Source organism: Tympanuchus pallidicinctus, unplaced genomic scaffold (assembly GCF_026119805.1).
Source record: "Tympanuchus pallidicinctus isolate F22 unplaced genomic scaffold, pur_lepc_1.0 scaffold3, whole genome shotgun sequence".
NCBI classification, from domain to species: domain Eukaryota; kingdom Metazoa; phylum Chordata; class Aves; order Galliformes; family Phasianidae; genus Tympanuchus; species Tympanuchus pallidicinctus.
Genome location: NW_026294747.1, coordinates 25,810,164 through 25,837,415, shown reverse-complemented (window position 1 = coordinate 25,837,415; position 27,252 = coordinate 25,810,164). Strand labels below are relative to the sequence as shown.

Here is a 27,252-nt window from a genome sequence, read left to right as displayed (position 1 = left end):
AATCCCATGGGGGCTCAGTGGCCAGACCTCCAGACATGCGCACGCACACACACTGCTACCAACCTGGTCCCCTGTGCCGCTTCTCCATCCAGATGTAGCAGTTGTTCTGAGCAACTCCAGTCTGCGAGTCCAGGAAGGGAAGGCGAACGCTCCGTTCAGCACACAGCCGGGAGTTGTAGCTGCGACAGTGCTCAATTGCTTCTTTGTAGAACTGGTCCCCAAGTCTGCCAAAAGAGACAGGGCGGAGATTAGAAAAGGTTGCTCTTCCCCTCAAACAAGACTAGGGAAAAGGGGGCATACGGTTGGTTTATTCAAACTGACAACCAGAAAAACTTCCCCTGAACACGTGAAAAGCTGGCTGACACCATACGCTACCAAAGCAGATCATGCAGAAACTGTCATCAAAGGACGACACTCTTAGAAAACAGGCGCAGATCTTTTCAGCAGGCACAGCTACTGGACAAACAAATGCTGCAACCACACCAGCCCCCGACCCAGCGCCATGCACCACGTACACAGCAGTGACCTCATTCTATTGTCTCTCTTCCCCTGTAGTTTGTCCAGCAAAGTCAGTACACCAAACGTGTCAATGTTGTGCTATAGCAACTCCTACAGTATTGTGAACAACCAAAAAGCCGGACAGGTTTAGAAGAACTTAAATCCAGCATTTCTTAGTTCAAAGAACCTAAAAGAGCAGAAGACACAGTCTTCCTACTGTTGTTTCTGAAGCATGAAAACACACCCTTTAACAGCTAGAGCCATGTCTGCAACGCTTACACTAGATGTTTCCTCTCCACCATTCCAGAATTTTCCACAATTGGGTTTAAGGCACCAACAGCAGCAGGCTACAACAGCAGCTGGTTAGATCTCGCGTGGCAAATCCTTTGTTCTGGAGCCCAGTGGGAAGAACCAAGCTAAAGACAGTGTCACTTCTTTCATAAATATTGGTTCAAAAATTCTGTAGGATCTTCATATTCCCTTGAGAAAGGTTTAAAAACTCTGCCTGCTGGAGATTACCAAAATCCTCCCTCCAAATTGTTCTAAACAGGGAAAAGCATCAAAGTAGAGCTACCCTAAGGACACAAAGCAGCTGTCATGCTGGAGCAAGTAGGTGGGCCATGCTGCTGAACCTCATTCTTGATCTATTGTCAAGGTGAAATTCAGTCGTGACATGAATAGCTAGGAAAGCTACCCATCAGGGGTAAGTTCATTAGAAAAAAGGAGCAGAATGAGATATAGCTTAACTTGCACTGACTCCAATATTCATTAGTGTGCAAAAAGAGTATAATACACAGTAAGGGAGTGGAAGGATGCACACACAAAGATAAAAGAGGCTCCCTTTGCTGTTCTGTTTATCCACTATCTCCCCTTCCATAGGCACAACTGCCATTTTAAACGTGTACTCCTTTTGCACACCTCTAAATGCCAAACTGGTGCAAATCACTATTTTGCTGTGTTTGACAGTCTGATACGCATTTTTTATGTCACTTGTCATTTCCACATCATAACGTTCATGGGAGCAATACTCATTCTCCACGGGCCGTATCGGTGCACTATCTTTTTGTTGATAGGGGCTGATATCAGAGACTTACTGAAGAAAAAAAAACAGAGGCAGGAATCTCTGGCTCCTCCTTCTCATTGCTGATAACCAGTTCTCAAGTGTCAAGTCACCCAATCATGGATAATGTTAAGAGATTTGATGAATCTTTCTTCTGTGAATATATTCAACTGACTTCAACCCATCTTTATTTTTCACACCTAAACCATGGTGGGGCAATGAGTTCCAAAGCCAAAATATTACTTGTGGGGAAAAAAGAGCATTTTCTTGTGTTTTAAGCCACACCTCAATTATTCACAATTACAAGTCCAAAAGTCCTCCACAAAGCTGCCACCAGGTTACTTTTCTAACAGGCAGACCAGCATGCCAAAGCTGTAGGTACTGAATGAGCACCATGGACTGGTGATGTCTGCTATGTTCATTCATGATGCAATGATTTCAGCTGCTGCATTTCAGAACATCCAGAAGGGAGAAAATAAGACAGTCCCCAACAGGCAAGAATTACACCCGGGAGCCAGTGCACCTTTTGCCTACATAGATTTTCCAAAGGTTGTTAAGCTGTTCCATACAGCACATGCCTGTTTGAATTTAGCATCTTGCAGCCCTGTCCCTGACCACCAGACCCAGGCAGCAACTGGTGTAGAGGGTCTGGAAAAGAGAGCTGTGAGCTGCACAAGAGGACTGAGCTGTGGGAGGGGGCAGTGCAGAGGGATGCCTCTGTGTGGTGAGGTTACAAGAACTGTGGCCCTCAGCTTTCGTCACAGGGCCACAGTTCTTGTAACTTCACCACACCTCTGGATGCAGAATCACCCACAATGACCTCAACCGCATTTTTCCATTAAAGACAGCAGAGGAAGGAAGGGGGGCAGGGGAAAGAAGAAAAGATAAGCTGCACTACTATACAAAGAATATGGCTAGGAAGAAATGAACCTTATTAAAAGCTGTAATTAAAGTCATACACTTGTGTAATCAAAATCAGTAACAAGGAGACTCCAGCTGATCAAAGATTAACAGCTCTTTCCTCAAACGCTTCAGCTTCCGCAGAACTAAGTCAGATTCCCCTACATTAAGCCAGGGATGCTCACAAACTCCAAGGAGAAAGGAAGAGCACGGCTGTGTGACAACAAACTGTCACTGCTGCACAGGTTTCTTTATGCTAAAAATTACTCCATTCATTAGAATGTAAACCTCACAAAACACACTTATTAAAAAAAAGAAAAAGATATGTCAGAAACCCAGATGCAACATCTGGCCAGAGATGACCGCACTTTCCACCTTCTAAGACTGAAAGTAACTATAAATCTTTGAGTGATAAATATTTGGCTTTCAGTGACACCATCAAGTAGGGTGTAAGATTACATTTCAGATTTTTTAAGTAGGAGAAAAGGGGTTTTGAGAACCCAATGTGTTTAACGACCAGAGAAGCTGCCAAGTTAATGTGTCAAATTCATTCTTCACACAATTATGTACTCTTAACTGTTTCATCACATTTATTTTAAGGATCACAAATACACACCTTTTGCCTTAGAGAAAGATAACAATCTAGGAGAAGCATTTAGTCACAACTGTACTTCAGGAAAGCTTGCTTTAGCTCCACTACAGTGAGCACAATCAAGAACTCACCCCCTAACTATTCACTGGGAAAGCCAGTACTCAAGTACTGCACCACTGAGGCTTTGTCTTGAATTTAATTCTGGGAATTAAAATAAAAAGAACAAACAATCAAATACTGGAAAGCAAGGAAACTGTATTTCCCTAGGACAGTCATATCCCTGTGGAAAACAGCTTCCCTGCAACTACTTCTGGATGTTTGGTTGTTGTTTTTCTTTACCACCGTTTTCTTCACTACAGTAAATCTCATTCTAAACTTCAGTTCCCATTTTGAAGGAACTTTTGATTTTTTTTTTTCCTTGTTTTCTACGTGGTGTTAAATATTCAAACAGAGTATATTCTATGTTATGCAGGAAAAGTAGAAAGTGTTATTAGGAATGGTGCAGAAAAGACCCTATTGCACTGGTCACTGTAGAGTCACAGAGGTGGGATAAGACTCAGCTCCCTCCCAGACGATTTACAGTGGAAGTGGAGAACAGTCAAGGGTGGGGATAAGACTGGTGAGCACAGGAGTTCAAGGGGAACCCAAACAGATCAGCTGAGTTTGAATGAAACACGAGAAAAAAAAAATAGATATTAATAGTGAAAAGTGCATCATACATCAGAAAGATTAATGATCTGGTGTTACAAGCTTCTTAGTTTTCCCAAGTTGTGTTGCCAAAGAAGACTTACACTTCATCTCCTGAAAAAATATCTGTAAAAACTATGGGGAATTTCTGCATTATTTTCTTGAAAAGTATGTATGACTCAGTGCTGTGCTGTGACTGACTGCAAGGGTCAATTCTTCCCTTTGGACAGGTCACACTGACTTGTCTAGATTTATATTCACAATACAAAATCATCATCATCATACACATAGATTTCAACAGTGTTGGGAGAAAATCAAGAAGCAGACAAATTACTGTTGGTCAAGGGATGCAAATCACACTGAATACAGCACAACTGGAAATACAAAATGAAGTTTTCAGCACACTGCAAAAAGAACACAAATGAAACCTTGCAGGTTTCTGCCAAGTGAAACCCTGAGTGGACCAATGGGACAGGTGACACTGCTGGGATACATGCAAGTTTTGCTTTTACATTCCAGCTGCAGGACACTGAAATAACTCGGTTCTCACTGACTAATAAAGCTGTCCCAGTTGGAAAAGAACAGCTTATGCTGTTAAAAATCTGCAAAATTGCATATAAGCATCCATTTTCAAGAGGAGTCTTTCTCCAGTGGGAGATAGGGACTCTATTCTGGTGGAAAAGGGTGATACCAGAACTAAACAACTGGGTTGGAGCAGTAGAAGTGCAGTCGGAGTGAAGCAAATGCTCAAAGAACTTGAAGCACAGCAGCACTTGGGTGCTTGGCACAGGAATACGGGGCTGGTGCAGACCTGTGCAGCTTAGCAGGTAGTCTCCAGCAAAAGAGATATACTAAGATGGAGGAGCAACCCCTGAGATTTTCATTAGGTCACTGTCTTTTTAAATGTTAAGAAACAGAGGTTTTCTAACAAGGAATCAGGCCACCTTACGACAGAGTCAGTGAAGAACCTTTTTTTCCTCAACCTTTGTCTCTGCCTGGACTACAGGATTTCTGAGCAGACTCTGACTTACTGCTTCTTTTTGTACAGTACCTAGTGACATCCTTCTGCCTAGGCATGCCTTAAACCATAACCAACAAGTACTGGCCTGGTCTATACGCCCATTCTATAACAATAAGGACCAAGAACTACACTTTGGGACAACAGTTTCAGAGCTCCTCCTGCTTATGAGGGCCCTAAAAGAGGCAAACCAGCTCTCCACCATCCTCTTCTGCAAAGCCCAGGCTACTTGAGTGCATCACACCTTTTTAAAAAGCTGCAAAATAGGAAGCATCTAGGTGCATCCTTCCTTCACTGCCTATCACGCTTTAGATTAGAAACGAGAAAAGAACAGGACTCAATAAAGACATGTAACCATACTTTTAGCCTCCGGTCTTACATTTTAGATCATTTCACATTGAGATTTTGAATCAGAAATCGTTCTTCAGGAACACAGCCACTCAGTTTCAAACTGGGCAAGATCTAGGAAGCATGGTGGGAAACAAGCAAAGAAATGCTGAGTCAGAAGATAATCCAGACTCTCCTTCCAGAGACATTCATGAATCAGCCTGGAAACAAAGCACAAGTGCAGTCTTGGGCCTCCTCACAAAGATAAGCAGGGACAAGGGAGTCATGCACACAACCTATTAGCTGCCACTGACACAGCAGACCATGAGGTACCACTGACCAACCACACGTCCTGGCAAATGCTGCTGAGGCCTGCACCATGCCGGCTGTACGAGACTCTTCCAGCAGACCCCACAAGGCTGCTGTCAGGTCACTGCTGCTCTCCGTAAGCCTTGAGATGAGGAATGCCACAAAGTTCAATTATTCCAACTCTTCTATTTAATACCTACACAAAACCTCCAGAGAATAGGACGAAGTGATATGGGTAGCAATGTAAGCCACATTATGTTGATGACACAAAGCTTTATGTATCCTTTCCCCCTTATTCATTCAGCACTCTTCCAAGACCTCTCAGCATTGAGAGCAAGGATATTGTGGTTGGCACAGGTAGAAGCCGTAAGAGAGAGCAGCAAGGATGGCTGGAAGTGGTAAATGTTGCAAGCTGTGAGCTAATAACACTTAACTATTCAAAGACAGGCTAATGTGGACAATCTAATAGACTCGATCATCAAAAGGGCCTCCCTTTCTCTCTCTCTCTTATTCTCTCTCACTCTCTCCAGTCAGCATAATTCTGTTTCCAGGTGGTGGTCTGGCTACACTCACATGTTTTCACATCTAGGCTACTATGATTTTCTGCCTTAAGCCAGATGAGCAACAGACACAGCTGGTTGCAAAAGTGTGGTGCCTACTATACCACGAAGCAAGTCTAAGAGATCAGTACACCCCAGTCTGCACTCATCCATTTTCCTCATGCACTCAAGCACTGATGTTTGGTATTTGTTGTTTGTTTTGGTTTGGGTTTTTTTGTGCAGTGGGATAAGCTCAAGCCATTTGAAAAATTTCTTCTTTCTGGAGCTGGAACAGCATATACAACTGGAACTCTGTGCTTAGCAGAGCACAGCACCCACCAGTCTCCTGCAGTGCCTTTAGACAGCAAAAGCTCACAGCCTGGAGCATCCTCGCGGAGGAAAGAACTGTGCTCACTGCTCATGCTCACATTACACTGCAAGATGGTAACAGTCATCCAAAGAGAGAAGAGAAAATATGGCGTATACAAAAAGTATCAGACCATTGTTAAATATTAAACAGCACTGGCTGGGCCCAACCTCTATGTGTATTCTGCACTTTCTAATATATGGGCAGCACCTAAACTCTACAATCATATACCCTTTGCAATTTCAGAGAGGTAGGATAACAAGATACAACTGAAGAACAGAATGACTTGAATAATGTTAAGTGAAGCATAAGAGATTGTTCAAAATCCTACCACAAGCTCCAAGAGTGAGGCAGAAAGTACAGGAACGTGTGAATTCCATTTTCTCATAGTGGTCAGTCAACACTGTCACTGCACAACATCCTCTAATGATGTAAAGTGTGTGAATGTGAGTGAAGGCAAAACAGGATCTCCAGATGGGACACAGAATGACTCAGACTTTCCAGGCCTTCATATTTTAATGTAAATTTGACTGTTTTATAAAGACCCATGTACATGTACCCCTGCCTATCCTAAACTCTCCAAGAGGCAGAGCTCATACATCTGTTTCATCCCTGCACATATCAGACAGTTGCACCTGATGCTCATAAAGAGGTCTGTACAACTTTCCCAAGCATGGGAGTCAGAGAAAGAAAAACAGTACTAGCAGAAGTGTTTAAGTAGCAGATAAAAAACACAAAATGGATCAAAAAGCAGGATACAGACTCAAGCAGAAACAATGATGCTGAACAGACAAACACATGGTAAGATTCGTAAGAACAGGTAATGGCTTTCTATGGAAGAAGTGATACAGCCAGGTGAAAACAGAAAAGCTGTCAAGCAGTTGTTCAAAAGGACTGTGCCAGGTGCACAGACTGTATGTGGTGCAAGAGATCAGGAGCCATTAGACAGTCAACAGCACATTCCTGAGTCAGCACTGGCACAGCCCAGTCGTTACATGAGTCAAAAAGATCCTTGAGCTGCAATCAATCCTTGGTTCAATCCTAGGTTCAATCCTTGATCAATGAAAAAACAAAGTGAGATTTCGCAGCATTCTCCTCCAAGCACTTGCAGCAGTCCATTGTTGAGATGTAGAAGGAAAAGGAATCCTTTTTGTCTGGGATTTATCCGCAGACTTCCTCTTGGTGGGGCAGAAATCCCTAGTGGCAAGTTAGGGCCAGGATCTACCAACTTCTCACTTATTGAATCATGGTGTGAAGCTGAATCGTAACAGAGAGCCTGACTTCACTGTGTGAGCTGAATTCACTACTCTGAAAACAGTCTCACACTGTAACTTAATCCAGTGTGAAACTATAGATATCTTATCCAAAAAAAAAAAAAAAAAAAAAAAAACCTGTCTCTGAATTAAGATGACAAAAAGTAGGCAGAGTTTACAGTGCAGGTGAAATTGATCTGAGTAAGTATCATGGAAGTACAACAGCTCTGTCAGCATTTCCATTTAAAGAAAAATAAACATTAGTATAAGCTAACACTGTCAAGAGGAGCATGGTACATCAGAGGACTTCACTCACAATAGCTTGCAGGCCACATCTGGCTTTAGAGTCATGGGCTTCTGCAATCTCTATTCAGGGGGGAGAATCAGAGCTAGAGGTGTTCATTTTCTCCTGCAGTTGCATAGAGGTGTTCATTTTCTCCTGCAGTTGCATACAGCTCCACACAAGACCCACAGCAACATCCTGCTCTCAGGACCAAAAAAGACTCGCCCAGCATTTAACATGCACCACTGTTGACTAGATATAACAGGTATGGTACAAGATGAAGTGTGCTCAGGTTACCTATTTCAGAAGATAAATTCCTCAGCCCTATTCAAATATACAGGGCTGTGACTGACTGCAGTATTGTAATTTGTCCACTTCTCCTCTTAGTTTTCTTCCATTTCCATGGAGAGATAATAGCAGCAGCTTCCATGTCATACAGCAAATCATCTAAGGTATTTCCAGAGTCAGACATTGCATACAACCTCTATTAGAGTCAGCAGAGTGACCAATTAGGTTAATCTCAGAGGCAGACTCCTTGGGGATATCTCAGAGCAACTATTCTTTCTCAGGCCAAGGTTTCTGTTTTAAAGAGACGCGGCATCATCCAATTAAAAGAACAGCAGGTGAGAAAGGTAATAACCCAGACCTCTTTCTGTATCTGAGGACAGTAGTCAGAATTCAGCTTGGTCCCAACCTTCCCCAAAAGGTCAAAAATTCTCTCCAATTACTAAAAGAATGAACTAATAAAAACTTCAGCAGTGGTATTAGATTGGACATGACAACATCCAAGGGATTTTAAAAAGATATTTTAAAGATCTCATGCTGCTGACACTTGGGGCCACCAGACATCTGTTTAGCTTTGAGCATTCATGGTTTAGAGTCCAACATAGTCCAAGACAAAGTCCATTCATTCAGATCTCCATTCTGACATCCCACGCTTGGCCTGTCTTCTGCATTCGTACACCTAGTAGAAAGACGAATTAGTAAAGCCCACTATCTATTACTTGGCCTGGCTCCTGAGAGCCACAAAGTGAGCGTTCTGCAAATGACTGTGCTTGGACTCCCTCGGTAGCTTCAGTAGCTCACCTGCAGAACAGGGTAACACCCAACACTTACTTTGCTAATAAATCCTTCAGATTGCTTTAGGCAATATCTGTACTAAAGGATTCTCAGACCATGAAGAGGCATCCTCTTCTAGTTCTAGCTGTGCTGGATAAAAATATTGCCTCTTCCCACCCACCTTGCTGCTTTTTACTGCACATCTCCTACAGCTTACTACTCCTGCACAATCTACCAGTAGCAATAACTGTGCAAGTGCTCCCTGATCCATTTCAGCATGGCCACTCCATCTCTGAGTAAACCCAGTTGGCATTGCCTGAAGAGGCTGAGAGCAAGCTCCCACAGCTCCAGTTGCCACCAGAGGAGGTCTCCAACAGTACAACCAGCTGAGTAAGGTTTCAAGCAGCACAATTGTTCGTAGTGGGAAGAAGCCCATCCACAGCAGCAGCAACTGGAGCAGGGCTGTTCTGCCACCCAGGCAGCGCAGCCCTCCAGGGAGACACAGCATATATAAAAGGGAAGTTTTTCCCTACCACCACAATTACATCATCTGCCCACGTCACCAGCTAAGCTGACAATAGCATTCCTCTTCATGCATCTCCATGTAGATCATCTTTCATGAAGTCATGTGTCTTTATCAGGCCTCCACAGGAAGAGATGAAAGAACCCTCCTGGGTCTGCATTTCTAGCTGCATCACACTTGTAACTGTCAAATCTCTGAAATAAGGTGCTGCTCTGAAGGACCTTCATCAGCCCTCCTGGAAGTTTTCTGGCTGAGATTTCCCTCACATCTTGCACAGCTATTTAGTATATAAATACAGGCGCCATATTTAGGAAAATGACAGGCACAAGCAAGCTTCCCTACCACAAAAAAAAGAACCACTGAAGTTGCATCAACTTTTTAGCTGCTTTTTGTCTCTTGACTAGAAACAGCTAATGAGCTAATTCTTCTGTGGGAACCTTGTATCTCCCTAATGCAAAGGAAACCCTGATACAGGAAACAAGCCATATTACTCAGGTGATCACTTAAGTAGAAAGGAAACAGAGACTTACACAGATCAGGAATAAAACCACATAATTGCTATAGTCTACTTTGTCTTGGAAAAAAATCTCAGCAATAGTCAAGATAATGTTACTAAACTGGAATGGGTAGCACTTTCCATTCCTCAATCCTCACAGTATGTACAACAAATAGAATACAAACATAACAAAATACAATCTACTCTATCCAGTTAATAATCATTCATCACCTTAAAATGCTTACAATAGAAATCATATTTTCTGTTCTCTAGATAATTAAGGTTATGTTTCTTTGAGTTATTATTTCTCTTGAAATCATAGGAACAATCATTCTCTTATTTGTATAAACGTACAGCAGGGATGCACTTAACTCAGGTAATATAGCGTAATTCACAAGAGAACTGCACATTATATTTCCTTTCCTCACTTTCTTCCCCAGTTCTACCTGCAAATGGAAGCAGGGCAGATTATGGGCATTCTTCTGCTAAGGTATCATTCTTACTGCTCCAAAAAACAAACAGAGAAAGTTAGAAGAGATGGAACAAATGTGTTGAGTCCTCCAGCACATCATCTCACAGTTCCCTTAGCAAAAAGAATCATAGAATTGCTCAAGTTGGAAAAGACCTTAAAGATCATCAAGTCCAACCATAACCTATTAAGAGCATACTTCAACTAACTGAAAGGTTAGGCACAAGATGTTCCGCACTTGGAGCAGATTCCCATGGAAGCAGAAAAAAGTCACTAGAAGACACACTGTTTCAACTTTGGAATAATATTTCACACACTGGTGTTGTCATTTGTGTGGATACTTGCGTAGCATCTAAGAGGAACTGCCCAATGTCCAAAAAACCAAATAAACAAAAAAACAAAAGCACTCACCACAAGAAGCTTTCAAAAATTCAAGTATGTGATAGACGTTGCCTTATACACTGACTTCCCTTGTTTAACAGCTTCACTCTTCTTAAGACACCATTTGCTTAATGCATATCCCAGTCATGCTGGGGCAAGAGATCTCCACGTGTGTTCTGAGACTCACCCCGCACGTGACCAAGCATTGGATCCCAATTCAGCAAAGTGCTTCATTGAATGCACAGGTCCACTTCAATTCGAAGTCCTACAGATACTTGAATGCCTTGCTGAACAGAGTTGACAGCTGAGCAGACAGCACATGCATCATTGTGCTCTTAGATGAGGTCTTACAAGCATGAGGACAAGCAAGTTCAGGTCAGTTTGTAACGTCTTCCTATCTGCAACTAGCCAGAGCCCTGCTTTACTTTCATTTTCCTTCTGGGATGTAATGCACTGGAATAGTTAAAGCTGTAGTTCACAGAAGTGTAATTGGGGCATCATGAGACAGTCATTAATCAATCAACCAGTAGAAATACAAACTGGGTAGATATCAGCATCTCTGCATTACAGACGAGATACAGCCAGTTTATAAAACAAAGCCATAGGAAAACAGAAGGTCCTTTTCTTATTTCCCTGTGTTGTTTCATCTTTTCTTCTGAAATTTTTCTGTTTTCTCACACTAAAAGATTTCCTTCTCCAACTGCAATCCAATGGATCTTCTTCATTCAGAAGCAAAGCTGATTCTACATCAGCCCTGAATGATAGCTGAAGCTATTCTACACCAGAATCTGGAAAAGACAGCTCACAAGAGCAAACTTTCTTTTTTTTCAGACTTAGTATAAAACTTACCTGAACACAGCAGTAGCAGTGACAAGCAAAGACAATGACTGAGTAAGAATTTGGACATGGAAATAAAGTGGACCAGGATGAGATTGGCAAGTAGCTGAAGGAAAAGAATTGAGGGAGTCAACTGTCAGTGCAAGCAGAGGTTATAGAAAAAAACAAGACACAGAGGTTAGCCCGTTGCCCTGGAGTAATGGCTAGCCTTTAACACACGGCCTGTGCTCCTGTCAGTATTTCTTCTTGGACAGGTTATCTCAAGAATTTATGCTCTCCAATAATTACCTTTCAGAGGACTCTCACTTATCTTATAAGAGAAATCCACTAGCAACCTGACCTGCATTGCTCATACAATCATCATCCACCTCCTCCAGCCTTTCATCCCATCTCTCAAAGCAGAAGAAAGTGGTTTTTCCTATACTTTTAGTGCCACATTAGCAAGGACTGGTGAAGTTGATAAAAATAAAGGAGTTCTAATGCTTAATGCTCCACACATACACTGATGGGCTTGTGAGCAAAAGCAGTAAGATATTAGAGCAAGATAAGATACCTCCTCTAGTAGTGTTACGTTATCCAGAGCTGAAGGATGAACATAGGTCTTGCACCATCATGAGAAGCATTATTATCTGCAAGTCAGTATTTGTTTTAATAAACTTTTGGAATTTGCAGGGCTAAGTTCTTTTCCTGTTACTCTCCCAATCTTTATTCCATTATGCGATTTTCTTTTCTTCCCAAAGTATCAGTGCCAAAGAGAAGCTTTTACTTCCTGCACTCACTCCAGAACCACTTCAGATGAACTAAAGTATGGGTTATTACACATGGTAGGTTATCACACTCCCATTCACGCTCAGATCACGGCCTTCTTATGTTAGATTTTCTGTAAGGGACTCCATTACGTCCTGTACAAGCTGACTGGCACTTAGTTACTCCTAGCACCATAGCTAGGACAGGGAGGACTCTCCTCTGCTTCTGCTCTGGATATAATGAGACATCTCTTCAACCAGTCAGTAATCATAAACACTTCAAAGTTCTGACAGAACATCAGGCCTGATATGAAGAAAAAAAGCCATATATCTTCCTACGTAGGACCCTGTCATCAACCCAGAAGCAGACAGTCACAGCACATGGACAATCAAATCTCTGCTGCAGCATGAATTTGCCTCAAAAGGGCTTTCAGCCACTTCTGACAGGTACCCAGAGGAATTCCTTTTCCTATACTGGCAGTACAACTAACTTTGCCCTGGGAAAATGTCTTTGCCTCACTCTGGCTGCACTACTTTAAAGGAGCCACATATTGCTTTCAGTCCAGAGAGAGCTTTGGGCCAACACACACACCCTAACTGACATTCCCACATCCTCATCTGAAGCAAGACTCTACCACAAAAAAAAAAAAAAAAGTCTGATACAGAGAGAGCATAACAGGGAAGGGCAAGAGAAAGCTGTTCTTCCCTCGTTCAACTTCAGTAGGTGCCCAGGCCCAGCAATGTTGCACAGTAGGTTTGGATTTATGTTCTCCAATTAACACATTTCACAGTATAAAGTATTCTTTCTGTTTTGAAGGGGGAAGAAGAGGAGAAAAAATACATTCCAGGCATTTGGCACAGCAAATTTCCCCAGCTATCCTCTGGGAAGAAAAAGGAAAGAAAAAAAAAAAAAAAAAGACTTGTCACCACACAATTTAAAAAGACCCATTTTCACTGGCTCCACTCTGTCTTGGGGGTAGATTCAAGATATGGTTCCCACCCCTCAGGGCTGTGGCCTAAAGCACTTGGCATTCACTAGGAGAAGAAAAACAGGTCTACAGCAATGGAAGACGAAGAGAAGAGCCCATCTATTGGCAGGAGCAGAGAAGGGAAGAAAGAGGAATGATCTGCCAGAAGGTTACATTTGGATGGTATGAAAGTCTCCCACTTCTGAGACCTCAGGTACATCCTCTTGGTGCATACAGCAGTCAAGTGCTCTGACTCCTCTCCTCTACCCTCATATGAGGGTTCTCAGTTATGGCTAGCTGAAACGCTGCTTACTGACAGTCACATTGTTGGCTCTAGCACATGGTTAACAGAATAACCATCTCCTTTTTCTCCAAATGCACACTCCCAGAGAGAACCAGAAGTCATATGCATTGAACACTTAAAAAAAAAAAAACAAAAAAAAAAAACTCATCGTCTTCCTTGAGAGTTATGAGAGAAAAGCCCTTCAGAGATTCTTTGTTCAGAGAAGTTTTTGTGTAACATACACAAGATCATTACATGCTGAATTGTTCTCTGCATAAAGAGAATTATGAGAAAGCACTGTGTGATCCATTGAAACACAGGACATTTTCCCAGAAGTCAGAAAAAAAAAAAAAAATCTCATGTATTGCATAGCTCAGCAATGCTCTACTTGAGTTCCTTAAAACATCACATGTGGATTCTGGTGGAATCTGAGCCTTATTTCTCAACTTACAAGAAGGCTTAGCCATTATTTCAGAGCACTTGGGGCAGTTCTTTATTCTTTGATGCAGCCAAAGAGAGAGAGAGGCAGAAAGACAGGAAGATGGGAAACAACTTATTTTACCAGCAATCAGAGTGGCTTAGAAGAAGATACAATTGCAGAGTTCTACACACTAATCATCCTCATGCTACAACAATGATGAAACAACAAAGCCCATCACAGCAAAGCAGCAGGTCACCACACCTGAGTGATTATGTCACTTCCTCTGAGTCCATTCCAGAACCAAACTTTTCAGGTTTGACTATCACTAATCTATAGTGATGTCTGTACATAGATTGACTGTACATACTTACAAGTGAATCACCACTACACGGAAATTCTGGTTATAAAGCTGCAGTGCAAGACTTGAAATTGAGCATTTTACTGTGGAGGAGCTATAGAAACTCATGTTTGTTTTCTGAATGCAAAGCATTCCTGCTTTGTTTGATGTTTTTATGACTAGATACAATCACTCACAGGACATTTCTGTTGTAAGGGCAATGAAGAGTTGGAGAATCTCTTCCCTTGCTTTTCATTTGACTTCTTGCCAAAAAGTAGTTCAGGTGAAAACATATGATTTACTTACACAATATAGGCAGGCTACTTCAAAAGTAATGCCTCCTATCTTATTATGTTGGCCCATGATATTGGATGCAGATGGTGGTGACATGGCAATAGAGGCTGAACCTTCCCACCAATATTCCACTACATTCCATTGCCATGCAACAGACAACGGCTGAGGGGCAGACTGACCAAATGGCATCTGACATGGAAGTACATATGAAGCAAAGGTGTGCAATGAATTCCTTCATGCAAAAAAAATGGCACCCACTGATACATTCATTGACATTTGCTGAACTTTTATGGAGATCAGTGGATGAGAGCAGTGTGAGGTAGTGCATGGTGCATTTAAGCAGTGGCAACAGCAATGTGAAAGACAAGCCGCATTCCAGTTGGCCATGCACAGCTATCACAACATGAAATGAAGAACGTCGATCAATTCATCTGTGGAGATTTGCTAATGGTAACTGTTGAAAAACAGCATTTCGTAGCTCTTTGTTATTGTGCTCTTTGTATCTTTCGTGGTTTTGTGGAAAAATAGCTGGAATTACTTTTGGAATGACCTACAAACAGCACTCACTTGTACTCTTTCTTCTAGTCTAACAGGACAAAAGATTGAAGGAAGGAGGAGAAATGCAAAGAATACTAGAGGAAAAAGAGTAAACAACTGGCATCTATGCCTTCAATCAGCATCATTCTGCTTGCTGCAATTCAGTTGAGCAGCTTCTACTCCATTTTACCCTTCAAGCGTTTATCCATCAGCTGATGAAGTTTCTCAGTTCTGCCTGGTGCATGCAAAGCCGGAGAAAGAGCTGGAAAGCATAGCAGCACATGGTAAGAATCTGTGGCAAAAATTCCATGAGGATTTGAATGTTAACATGTTTTTAATATCCAAAATCTGACACTGTTCAGAATATTTGCGGTGCATGCATAAAAGAGAAAACTCTGATAAAATACTGGAGAACAGTCCTAGAACTTGCAATCCTGCAGAAGGAAGATGACTCAGTTCTAACAATATCCAGTTTTTAGAGAGCTGTTAGCATTCTGAAAACAACAGAAACTACAGAGCTTTGATTCCATACGGTTTCTTTTGGGGTTACATGTTACAGACACACCTGAAATACATGTTTACATTAAGTTCTGAAGGATCAAACCAGCTACCATAGTAATCTTTCTATGTGGTTACAACTGTCAATATGCCTGAGAACAACAACATCACATTAAAAAAAAATATATATAGTGTAAGCAGAAAAAGTACAACCTAACTTTTCTAAAACACTGCAGTGTTTTTGATACTGCAGTTCAATAGTGCAGTGATAGGTAAATTAAGCCAAATTACGATTTAACTGTGGGTTGGGTTTAAGGCCTGAGCGTGAACTTCAGAAACATGAAAATCACGCATTTTCTTGGCATTCAAGTTTGCATGCACTGAGCACTCCATCCTAATTTCCACTAGTATTTTGCACTCTGCTCAGGAAAAAGACTGCTTGAGGTGGAATAAGCATAAGGCCATAGCTTCAGTGTAAGAATTTGCCTACACATTGAGGGATTTGTTTAAAACCTGATGGGTTGAAAAGACAGGTGCCAATCCAAATCAGTCCACTGTTGCTGTTAATAGCAGCACCCGCCGAACAAAATAGCAGTACCACTGGGAATGAGAGACTTGAATATGGGAGGAAAGATGGCAAGTAAAGAGTAAGAAGGGAGTGGTAAATGGAACAGCACACAGCAGGGACTTTGGGACTTTGAACACCATAGATCTGGAAATGACAAACTGAAAGACCCAGCAGCTCCAGGAAACAACGTAAAAAAGATTTATCACACAGAGATCCACAAAAAAAAAAAAGCAAAAAAAAAAAAAAGCACAAGTTTTCAATATTTTAAAACTCAATAAAAATAACTAAGAGCTATAAAAGATCAGGAATCTCAGGTACTGAAATCTGCTCCAGAAAGATAAAAAAAAGGTCAAGGACATAAGCAGTGTTCTAGAGCATGCACAGTTCCAAAGGATTTGTGAGATGATGTCCCAGATTCATCCCATGCTACAGGGAAATGTAAAAGAAGAGTCCAGGAAGGAAGCTGACCAGTATCCCTAGGATTGTGAACTCCTCTTATTGATTCTTTTTTTCCAGATCACTGTACACATGGGATGACTGGGCCTCAATACTGTATAAAAAAGGCACACTTAAATGCTAGAGCTGAAACACCATTGTAGAGGAAGGTAGAATATTCAGGTCAGGCACGACTCCTCATCTTTCTAGATCCTGGAGTTCCACAACTTAGCATCTGACTTAATCCTTTACAAATAGGTCCCAACTTAGAGTTTAAATTCAGGCACATCTCCTATTTTAAAAAGAAAAACAAGTAAGGGGATGAAGTTCAAGTTCCAGAAGCTTAATGCTAGATTTATTGTGGAGAAGTCTTTTATCCTAATATTCCCATCTTTCTTCCCATTTCTTCCCACTCCACCTGCACTTGGCATTGCAGGTTTACAAATACCTATTACATTTCCTAACCAAACCACATAAACAATTTTGAGTTAAGTCCTGTTTCTGAACTGATAGATTACATCTGATCCTTAATTCTACAACCAGTAGAAACAAAAATTACTGCTAACAGAATGAAATGTTCATGTAATTCCTGGCTTCTATGAGCTGGACTTGATAAGAAAGCAATACATTTTGAAAGCATTAACAAAAACCACTATCAAATGCTTAGAGAATAAATTTGGAATGATACTAGTGTACTAGTCCCAAACACAGATCCCATCAAAACCTGGCAATTTGAGCTCAGAGCACCATTCCCCACAAACCAGGTCTCCTTTAATCAAACAAATTCTAAATACAGCCTGTTCATCTTTTGCAAATAAAGTAATCTTCTAGAATAGGGCTGAATTCATTCTTCAAAGTACTTTTGCCCTCCATCAGTGTAAGAGGGAGAACAATACAAAGTGTCCTGATTCTCCTACAGCTCTGTAACAGCAGAAGGCATTTTAGAGGGCCTGACAGGACTTTAAAGGGAATGTATCGAAGGAGACAGTTTAGACCACTAAAATTAAAGTAATTAATCAATCCAAAGGTGATTCTCATCATTTAGCCTGTGTTGAGTGTTTTTTCTTCTTGGGTTTCGCTATGAAATTTAACAGTTTGCAATCTGCTGCAGTCTCTGGAGCTTGATTCTGCCTTCAATAAACCAAACGATCAGCAGAGACTGACACAGCACTGGCAATCCCTCCTGACCCCACTTCTGTATAGGCAGTAGGTTCCAAAACTGGCTGACTAAATGGAAGTGTCAGGACACAACAGAAGTCACATCCCAACACACCATCAATTATTTCCTCCACAGCCAGAGTTAAGATTGGAAACAAAAATGGCTGCCCTATTTGAAGAAAAATGGCTACTAAACTTAAAAGAAAACCACGTTTGATTTGTTTTCTCCCTTTTTTGAAATCTGTAAAGAAGAGGGTCTGAAAAGATGAGTTGCTCTTCACTGTAAATCTAGATTTTCCCAGTTCCACCCCAATGAAAACCACAGGACTAAAGCAAGAATGGACCTTGTCCTACCTTTCTGCTACAGACTGCATTTTACTGTCACTAAGGGAATAAAATAATCATAAGAGCATAATGATAGCATGTGTTTTGTTAGCCACTGTTCTTCACGTGGGGCAATCAGTGGCAATTCTCAGATTTAATCTTTCTCCTTCCCCAACCATGCAGTTGATTACCCCTCTCATTCCCAGTTAAAAATCTTTGATCAGAGTAAGGCACATAAAGGAGCCTGTGACCCCAGCTAAGGGAACAACAAGAGATGACATTTGGTGCTTTGAGAGAGCAGTAGATAAAAAGCAAAAACGACAGCTGGAGTCAGGAGGAGCTAGTTAGTGGATTGCAGACCCAGGAGGGTGCAGGGTGGAGGCCTATAGAAGAGAAACAAGAGGCTACAGCCAGGCTGCTCTCTCTTCTTCTCTAGGTGTCCTTTTTGAGCCAGCAAGAATGACTGCAGCAGATGTCAGGAACCATGGGGATCATTTTTTTTAATTTAAAAAAAGTTACCTAGAAAATAGAAATATTAAAAGAGAAAAATGAACCAAAATCCACGCTTTCATATGCGGGAACAAATACAAAGGTAAGCACCAACTTGTAATGACCTGTGGTATGTAAATATGCTTAAGCCAGAGGGTTGGATTTTTCTGAGTCCTGTCCAACAGTGCCAATCATTTACAGAATTTGACTGGGATTAACCTGTGATTTCCACTTCAAGATGCAAAGGAAAAATACAACAGGCAAGCAGAAAGCAAATTGCAAGGAGCATCCTCACACTTCTCCAGCACACACACACCATATTCAGAGCTGGCTTGCAAATACACCAGTGCTGGGAACGTCCCCATAAAACAGTCCAGGCACGTGCACACGTACTCACACGTGTACATCTTAGCATGTTGTACTGCTGCACAACATCTCACCCACTTCTAAAACATCAAGTCTCATTTGACATTACTCAGGACACTAGATACAAAACATTTTTTCTCGAAGGAATCTTAGGCAAAACTCACTGCCACTACTGTAATTCCCTTGAAGTCCATGGAGTTACACCAGGGTGAAAGGTTGGCTCCTAAATATTTGCAGCTTGCCAAATCATGCATCTGTGTTAGTTCTTTTGTTTTGGAGACACAGTTCTACAAGTTATCACTACAAAATAGATTTTGTTTTTAAAAAGCTCACATGCTATAGGGACACAGCAAGAAGTCCGCTTTCATCCCCCAGTGCCTTTTTCTCCATATACACGGATGGATACTATGCTTCTTTCAGATTTGCAAATCCACAGAGGTGTGCAAAGACACTGCAGATTTTAATAGCTTCACAGAACAATCTAGCAAGAACAATGTTGGATGAACCTGCCAGACTGTTTTTCAGAACTCATGCAAAGAATTTTAGAAGATACATTCAAATTAATGCTGTGTTTTGGCTTTGTGCATCAGGATAAAGAGGAAGCCCAAATTTTGCAGAAGAGAAGGGAAAGCTCTGACCTCTGAGCATGCTTTTGTCCTATTTTCTAGGAGGAAAGTTGCACATAGTTGAATAACACAGAATCCCAGAATCATAAGGGTTGGAAGGAACCTCTGGAGATCATCTAGGCCAACCCTTCTGCTAAAGCAGGTTCCCTAGGGTAGGTTGCACACACATCCAGGCAGGTCTTGAATATCTCTAGAGAAGGAGACTCCAGAGGCCCTCCAGGCATTTGTTGCACTGCTCTGTCACCCTCAAAGGAAAGAAGTTCTTTGTGTTTGTATGGAACCTCCTAGGCTCCAATTTGTGCCTGTTGTCCCTTAGGCACCACTGAAAAGAGACTGGCCCCATCCATGTAACTCCTACTCATGAGATATTTATAAGCATTCATAAGATCTCCTCTCAGTCTTCTCTTCTCTGGGCTGAATATCCCCAGTTCTCTCAGCCTTTCCTTGTAAGGGAGATGCTCTGGGTCCCTTATCATCTTCACAGCCCTTCACTGGACTCCCTGTAGAAGTTCCATCTTTCTTGAACTAACAAGCCCAGAACTGGACACAGTACTCCAATATGTCCTCAGCAGGGCAGAGTAGAGTGGAAGGATCACCATACTCCACCTGCTGACTACACCCTTTTCAATGTACTCCAAGATACCATGGGCCTTTTTTGCTGGCTTGTGATCAACCTGACGCCTACCAGGATGCCCAGGTCCTTCTCTGCAGCCCTCATTCCAGCAGGTGCTTTGAGGAGGACTAAGGTACTCAAGGTGCACTCACTGATAGCAGAGGCTTTGTAACCCAAGTTTCTGAAGTCTGTAATTTCCTCTCTTACAACAAAATGCTTTTAGAATGCTATAGTTTGGAGGTTTCCCATTTCATCATACTGGTAAAGCCACATTCAAAGAGGAGGAAGTTGTGTGAAGTTCTGAAAAGAAAGAAATGCCTCACTGTTGTTCTCTTTTGATGGACTAGTCAGGAACCGTCTCTGTAGACCACTCATTTGACTCAAAGGCAAAAAGCATTTTTCAGTAAAATAAACAGCAGCTAATCAAGATAAACCTATTTGCTTATACAGTCTCATTGGCTAAAACACTGCCCCAGCCCTGAGTATTATTTATCTTGGAGGCGGCAACAATAGAAACTGAGCAACTGATTACACAGCTTCTCAACCAATTATGACCCAACGTTTATCTCTTGGGTACAACAGTGAAGATTTAACTAGCTCTCTTCGGCCCTTCCTTTATATTTTTCAAGCACCCAGTTATCACTGGCCAGCATCCTGCCTAGAAAAAAAAAAAAAAAAGAAGCCCCAGCATCAAGAACACTTTACAATACTCAACAGCAGTCTCCCACACCTGCACCTGGAGGGCAAAGACAAATGCTTTTAGAGAGAAATGTGTGAGCACTCAGAAGCAGGGACTTTGTTGGTACTTGTTTGTGCACTGCCTTGTGCAGCAAGGCCTAAATGCAGAATGGAGACTCTGGACTCAGCAGGAGTTTTTTCCTCTTTCTGAATCTAGGAAAAATCGTGCTAGATAATATAAGACACTCAACTGATAAGGTTTCGGAAAGAATAATCTGCCTGCTTTCTCTGCAAATGCTGATAGCTCTTTACTTGAGCCTTCATGATGTTTTCATCTGAAAGGCAAACCTGCCATCATATGAATGACCTCAGCTAAAACTGAAAAACAGCACTGGTGTAACTGGAAAAAGAGACGAAGACCAGCTATTTGAGAAGGGAAAGTGCTCAGCATTCACTATAGGACAGGAAAAAACAGGAAAAAAAAAAAAAAAAAAAAGACTAGAAAGAACACAAATTAAAGACAGTGTGGATGCAGGAGAACACACAAAGATCCCCCCCCACTCACCCCTGCCATCCATATGACAGTGCTGCTTTGTGGAACAGAACAATAGGTACATTATGCTAACCTATAATTACCCCGAGAAGAATGATAGCAAAGTCAAGGCATTACATGAACATTGGAATATTGGATACAATCCCACAAGAAGCAAAGAGGTGGAGGAGGAGTTTTAAAAAGAGATTGAAACGTTCCCAGTACAAAACATCAAAGAGGAAATTTCATGTTCTCTTCGTGTCTGTATGGATTTTCCTTATCCTTGATTTGATGATTTAAACACAATTCCCCTTTTCATGTATTTCTTGGCTTTATGCTGTAATTAGTTCCAGCACTGAAACATCCTCTTTTGACAGCATGGTGGATGTGATGCAAAGGAGCTCAGCCCAAAGCACTACTGCACCACATGTATAAGCAGAGAAACACGAAAGGTGGATGGAGACATAGCCCCAGTGCTGGACAAAGGACAGCAAAGGGCTGGCAATCCAGTGAATGTATAATCAAGTGTTCCCAAGCACACACAGGCACTCAATACCTGCAGCGTCATTCCAATCTGATAGCAGGTAGTGAAACACAGGAAGCAGTGAGGCACAACTCTACACCTGCTTAAAACATGCTGCTCGCATTTGTAGCATTATGCAGACTTGGGGGAATGCTGGAAAGAAGACTCAGAACTGGGGGTTTTTGCTTGTTCTATTTGTTTTTAAGAATTTCTACGTTGCATTAGACACTTTGCTCTCATCCTAAAAGCAACAAAAAGGAGTGGAGCAGCCCATAAATCTGCAAAATCTGAAGGTTCCTCCTTGATTCTTTCTCTGAGTGTAGGTAACTATGACAACCTAGTGTAAGCAACTGTGTCTCATCATCCACAGACTGCCCAGTAGGAGGCATGCAGACAGGCAGATGAACAGAGAAGCACCTTTTCATGTGCTCATCTAAGTGGACTCTGCTCCTACCCATAGAACAGAATGAGCTCGATTCCCTGAACAGAGCATGCCCACCCACTCCAGCACATTGCATCTCCAAGTGAGTGGCAAATATTAAAACAACTAGCAAAACAATGATCAGCTACTGCAGGATCTTGCTGTATCACCTGTGCACAGCTGTGCTCAAGGCTGTGTTCCTCACAAAGCTTCTATGCCTGTAGCTTGGTCAGACACATGTCCTATGAGCTGCAAGCCGGCTGTGCCCAACAGATAAGAAATGCCAATTTGAACAGTTATTCAAGTTACTCATGGCCCAGTAGCACCAGACCACTGCAGGCCACTTGCTCCCTAATGGCTTCAGACCTCAACAAGTGTTGAAAGTCAGAAAGGGGCTCAAGATGTCCCACTTTATATTAGTCAGGGTACCGCTGATCACATAGCAGGCAGCACCTTACCCTTGTGAGGAAGCTCAAAGTGATTGCTGAGTCCACACGGGCCCAGAACCCTCTACTCTAGACAGAGGCAGGATGTTTCCTGATGAGTTCTCATGTGGCACTGCTGAATGCAGGACAAGTGGCAATGTCTTGCCTTTGTGAAGAAGGAATCCAGGCTCCTGTTGAGCTCAAAAAGCATGGGGAGCTAGAAGGGACTGCTTTGCACCTAGGAAAATGTACAATTTGCTCTGCTTGAGGGAGAAAAACCACAGGCTGGAAATAGATTGGAACTAGGCTGCTGGTTCTGAAGAAGGACAATACTGCCCACCAGCTGTGTGACCGCCAGCTCTGCCTTTGCAATGGTGCAGAAGCCTGAGCCAGCCCACAGTGAAGTCCTGCAAGGCAGGGGGTGAGGGGCTCTGCTCAAGTCCAGGTGGTGTTCAGAGAAGTTCTTACACAGCAAAAGCTGTCAGCATGGTAATTTAGAAGGGGGCGGGGGGGGAAAGCAGAGGTACGTGTTATTTCTGTGTTTATCAGCCCTGTCTGCAACCACAACCAAGAAGTCAGATCCCATGCTCAAGGAAAAAAAAGGAGATTATTAAGCATTCCCCAACTCACTAGGCTAATGGGTCCCTAGTTCCCTCTCATTTTTGGCTACCCCAAACCAGAAGGGAGAGAAACAGAAAGGACATGGCACATTCCTATGCTTCATCATGCCTCCTCACATTGAAGAACAAAGAGAAGAACATCTGCAGGAGAGATAAGCAGCTGTCTGGCTCTGTTTAGCAGCATGGAGGCCTCTCTTCTTGTGCAAAGGTGTTAATTCAGATAGCAACCAAATCCTGCTTTAGTTTCACCAGGTTGCAGCAGAACACTATTAACTTGGGAAAAATTATTTCTGGTATTGGGCTCCTGCAGCTGAGAGCAGAATCTGGCACGCAGGCAATTACAGAAATAAGTTACAGGAGACAGAAATTACCCAAGACAGCCAAAACAACAGGGCATAAATAATGCTTGTTTACAGAATGCTGGATAGGGCAGCGCTAATCCTTTTTGTGCTCTAGAACAGATAAACCTAAATAATAAAAACCATTTTTATTTGGACGCTATGTAATAGGAAACCTACCCTTGCCATTTCACACTTCTCTCACCACAGACACCCAGCTGATCTCATAACCCTCCTCCCTCTGCCACATCCACACACACACACACACACAGTTATGCTGTCCATGCAGCACAGCAACTCATATTTCATCTGTTCCACGGGCTTCATGAGTTTGTACCGCTGCCCACCGAGTGCTGTCAAAAAGCCACCATCTGGAAAGGATGCTGGAATGAAATCTATGCAGCTCTGCGGCCTTCTGAGCAATTACAGCTATGACACTTAAACCCGCTAATGTGCTAAGCATTTTCTGGCAAAGCTGGTGAGTTACTATGGTATTTTGGGAGGGGGTGGGAGCTTTAAAAGATGTCTTCTCTGAGGAGGAGCAGAAGGAAGGAGACAAAATGTAACAAAGCAAATTCCTCAGCAGCCTGATACTCAGCAAACTCCTCAAACTTGCCGTAACAAGGGGTTATGTTTCAAAGATCCAAAAACAGCTTCTGAGGACAAAAATAAACTTGTGTGTCCCTGCCAGGTGGATGCACAGGACTGCCTTTTGATGAATGTTTTTCTGATTTCCTAGAAATAAGAGCTTCCCTTCCTCTTCTCCCCATTCTAGCTTTGGCCAAAAGCAGTCTAGTAGTTTTATTCTTAGGTTTCCCAGTCTTTCAGCAGAAGTAATTCTGCCTCTATACATCTATCTATCTATACACACACATATATACACACATACATAAACCTATATATATTTTTTATTTAAATGAGAATCAGAGGGAAAGCTAACCCAGGAGCACCACAGGCTTCGCATGGAAAGCTGGGTGTCTGCAAGTCAAAGTGCTGACCAAATCCTCAGCATTTCCACTAAGACAGGGGCCAGGCAGTTTTAGCTGAGAGCAGAGGAAGGCTTAGAGATTCCAGCAGCTCTCAGGCTGACACCTGGTGCAAGATGTCCTGCATTTCTGCTTCCAGCTTCCTTTTCAGAGACTTCACTGTGTCTGTTTCTCAACTATCATTCCTGCACCAATGCAAAACTTGCTCATACAGTGCCATTAGAGTAAACGCTGTCAAGTGCTGTCAGGTTAACAAACTGGGGGTGAAAACATTAACACAAGTTTTTTTCTCAGATAAGGCCATCTTAAGAACTATTGTGAAATAGTGGTAGCAAGGTGTACTGAGAACTATGACTTAATGTTCTTTTAAGAATCAGAACATTAAAGCACTAAAAATACAGTCAAGGAAAAAAAAAAAAAAAAAAACAGAAGTAAAAATACACCACGTACATGTATTTTACATCTCTTCTACTCACCATGGATAATGCTGGAAGATGGGAGCATCTCCAGAATGAAGGAGAGGCAGACACAAAGGCACAGCTCTCTCAAGTTACACCAATGTGCAGGATATTTTTGTCCAGTAATACAACTTTGTGCTTAACGCTATTGTTATTGTCACCTTGACCACTGAAAGGTAAATGCATTTGTTTTATGCCTAGTACAGAGGCACAGATGGAATCTTCCATGAGAAAGCCAGTTTATGACACTTAACATTATGCTCAAGAGCAGTTTTTGAGCAAGAGCAGTATGTTAAAATAGTAAACAATTCAGATCAGGAGCTTTGGAAATACCAGGAAGCCAAATGAAGAATCAGCCTTCTTTTAAAAGATAGGTTTCTGCTTCTGTTTTAACTTGGCAAATTTCAGGGATGTAAAGGGGCCAATGAAAGAGAGCATTAACAGAAACAGATGTAAACAGAATTACTGCATGTGTGAACTTCTGAGGGGTAAAACCTAGAGCAGAAAGATGCTTCCCTGTAGCTCTGCTCGGCTGACAAATAAGAGGTAGGCCTCCTCCAGACTTCTGTGCACTTTCTTAATGTCACAGTAGCCCCTATTTAATAACAAAAACACCGCACAACCACACACAACCCTCAATACCATTGAGGAATTTTCCTGCTATCACTGTGGTTTGTTCTTCCTCTTCTGGATGATAGATATGGCCTGAAGGAATATTCCAAAAGGATGTAATTGGGAACGATGAGCTAAGTAGATTTCATTCCTGAAGACCTGTCACACTACACCCCACTTTTGTTCTCCTAGCTGAGAGGCTGCTAGATCAATTGTTTCGTACAGTCTGTCCTATGCACGTGCAAATGCTACCTGATATAATCTACTTATGTTAGAGTCAAATTGAAAGTCAGCACTCAGCAACGTACACAGGTGCACACTTGCAACCAGCTGACATCACTGAGGACAAAATGCCACTTCTTTCCCTGCACACTCTGTCCCCCTGAATGCACGCAGCCCTTGCCCTAGCTAGGATCCATCAGTCAGAACGTGCAGCACGAACCCCACGTGACAAAGCCAGGATCCCTCTTCCTGAAGGAAAGGGCCTGCACTGGAAAACTTGTGCAGCCCCAGACGAGAGTAAATGCTGCCAGCTTTCTGGGTCAGCACAGCCACCTGGTTACTATCTACAAACACTGCTTATCTCTATAAACCTCCTGAGGACTTCACTGAATCCAACCCTACAGGAGCCCCTCAAAGGAGTTATCTACACTTCTCTTGATTGAGAAGCACAAGGAGGACACAAACCCTCTCCAAAAGGGATCTGGTACACTTGCTCTAACACCTGCACTATTTTAAGCAGCCAGACATGCTTTATCTTCTTCCCTGCCCACTACATGTCCACTCTGTGCAACAGTTCCATAGTCATTTTAAGCTAGCAGTAGTTAGCACTGGCCTTAAAATAAATGTCCTCTATCCTTCTCTTGCTACTGTTCCCACTCTCACACTGCTCTCCCCTTATGACAGGGAAAGCTCTTGCATTATCACTAAATGTAAAGCAATGATGTTAAAGGAAACGTTTAAAAATCACGTTGGTTCTCTGGTCTGAACTATTCCACGGCTCATACAAGGAAAGGCAGTGCCAGGATAGGGACACAAGGTCAGGGATAGCTGGAAGCCTAGACTGCAAGACTGCAGCACTGGCGTAAACTCGTTATGGAACTACGCCATCAGCCAGCAAGTCTTGTACTTCCTTCACTGAGTCGGTCATTTTTTTTTCCATATTTTGAAAGATACCAAAGCAAGGATATTATAAGAATCATCTGTTGTTTCAGCATATCTTAAGAGTGTCCACCCTCACAGTCAGAAGTCATGATCATGTCATTTCAGTCTCATTTTACTGTTGGCACTTTCAAAGTCACAACCATCCATGCTGCAAATTGTGATCACAAGGACTCTGAAGATGACCAGAAAGTTCTACTAGGAACAGACCACTCAATATCTTTATGTCCATCATTC

At 42.2% G+C, this 27,252-nt stretch overlaps 1 protein-coding gene across 9 annotated transcripts in view; it reads right to left on the bottom strand.

The window, feature by feature from the left end:
- The window catches only part of DPF3 (double PHD fingers 3), a 173,865-nt gene that overhangs the window by 88,386 nt on the left and 58,227 nt on the right, over nucleotides 1-27,252 (bottom strand). For all 9 annotated transcript variants that reach the window (XR_008208811.1, XR_008208812.1, XM_052692202.1 and 6 more), the window contains one exon: nucleotides 64-224. Coding sequence is in view for 7 of the 9 variants with exons in the window: in XM_052692198.1 (XP_052548158.1) it covers nucleotides 64-224 (161 nt within the window). In the remaining 2 variants the exon portion in view is untranslated. The remainder of the gene's footprint in view (nucleotides 1-63; nucleotides 225-27,252) is intronic.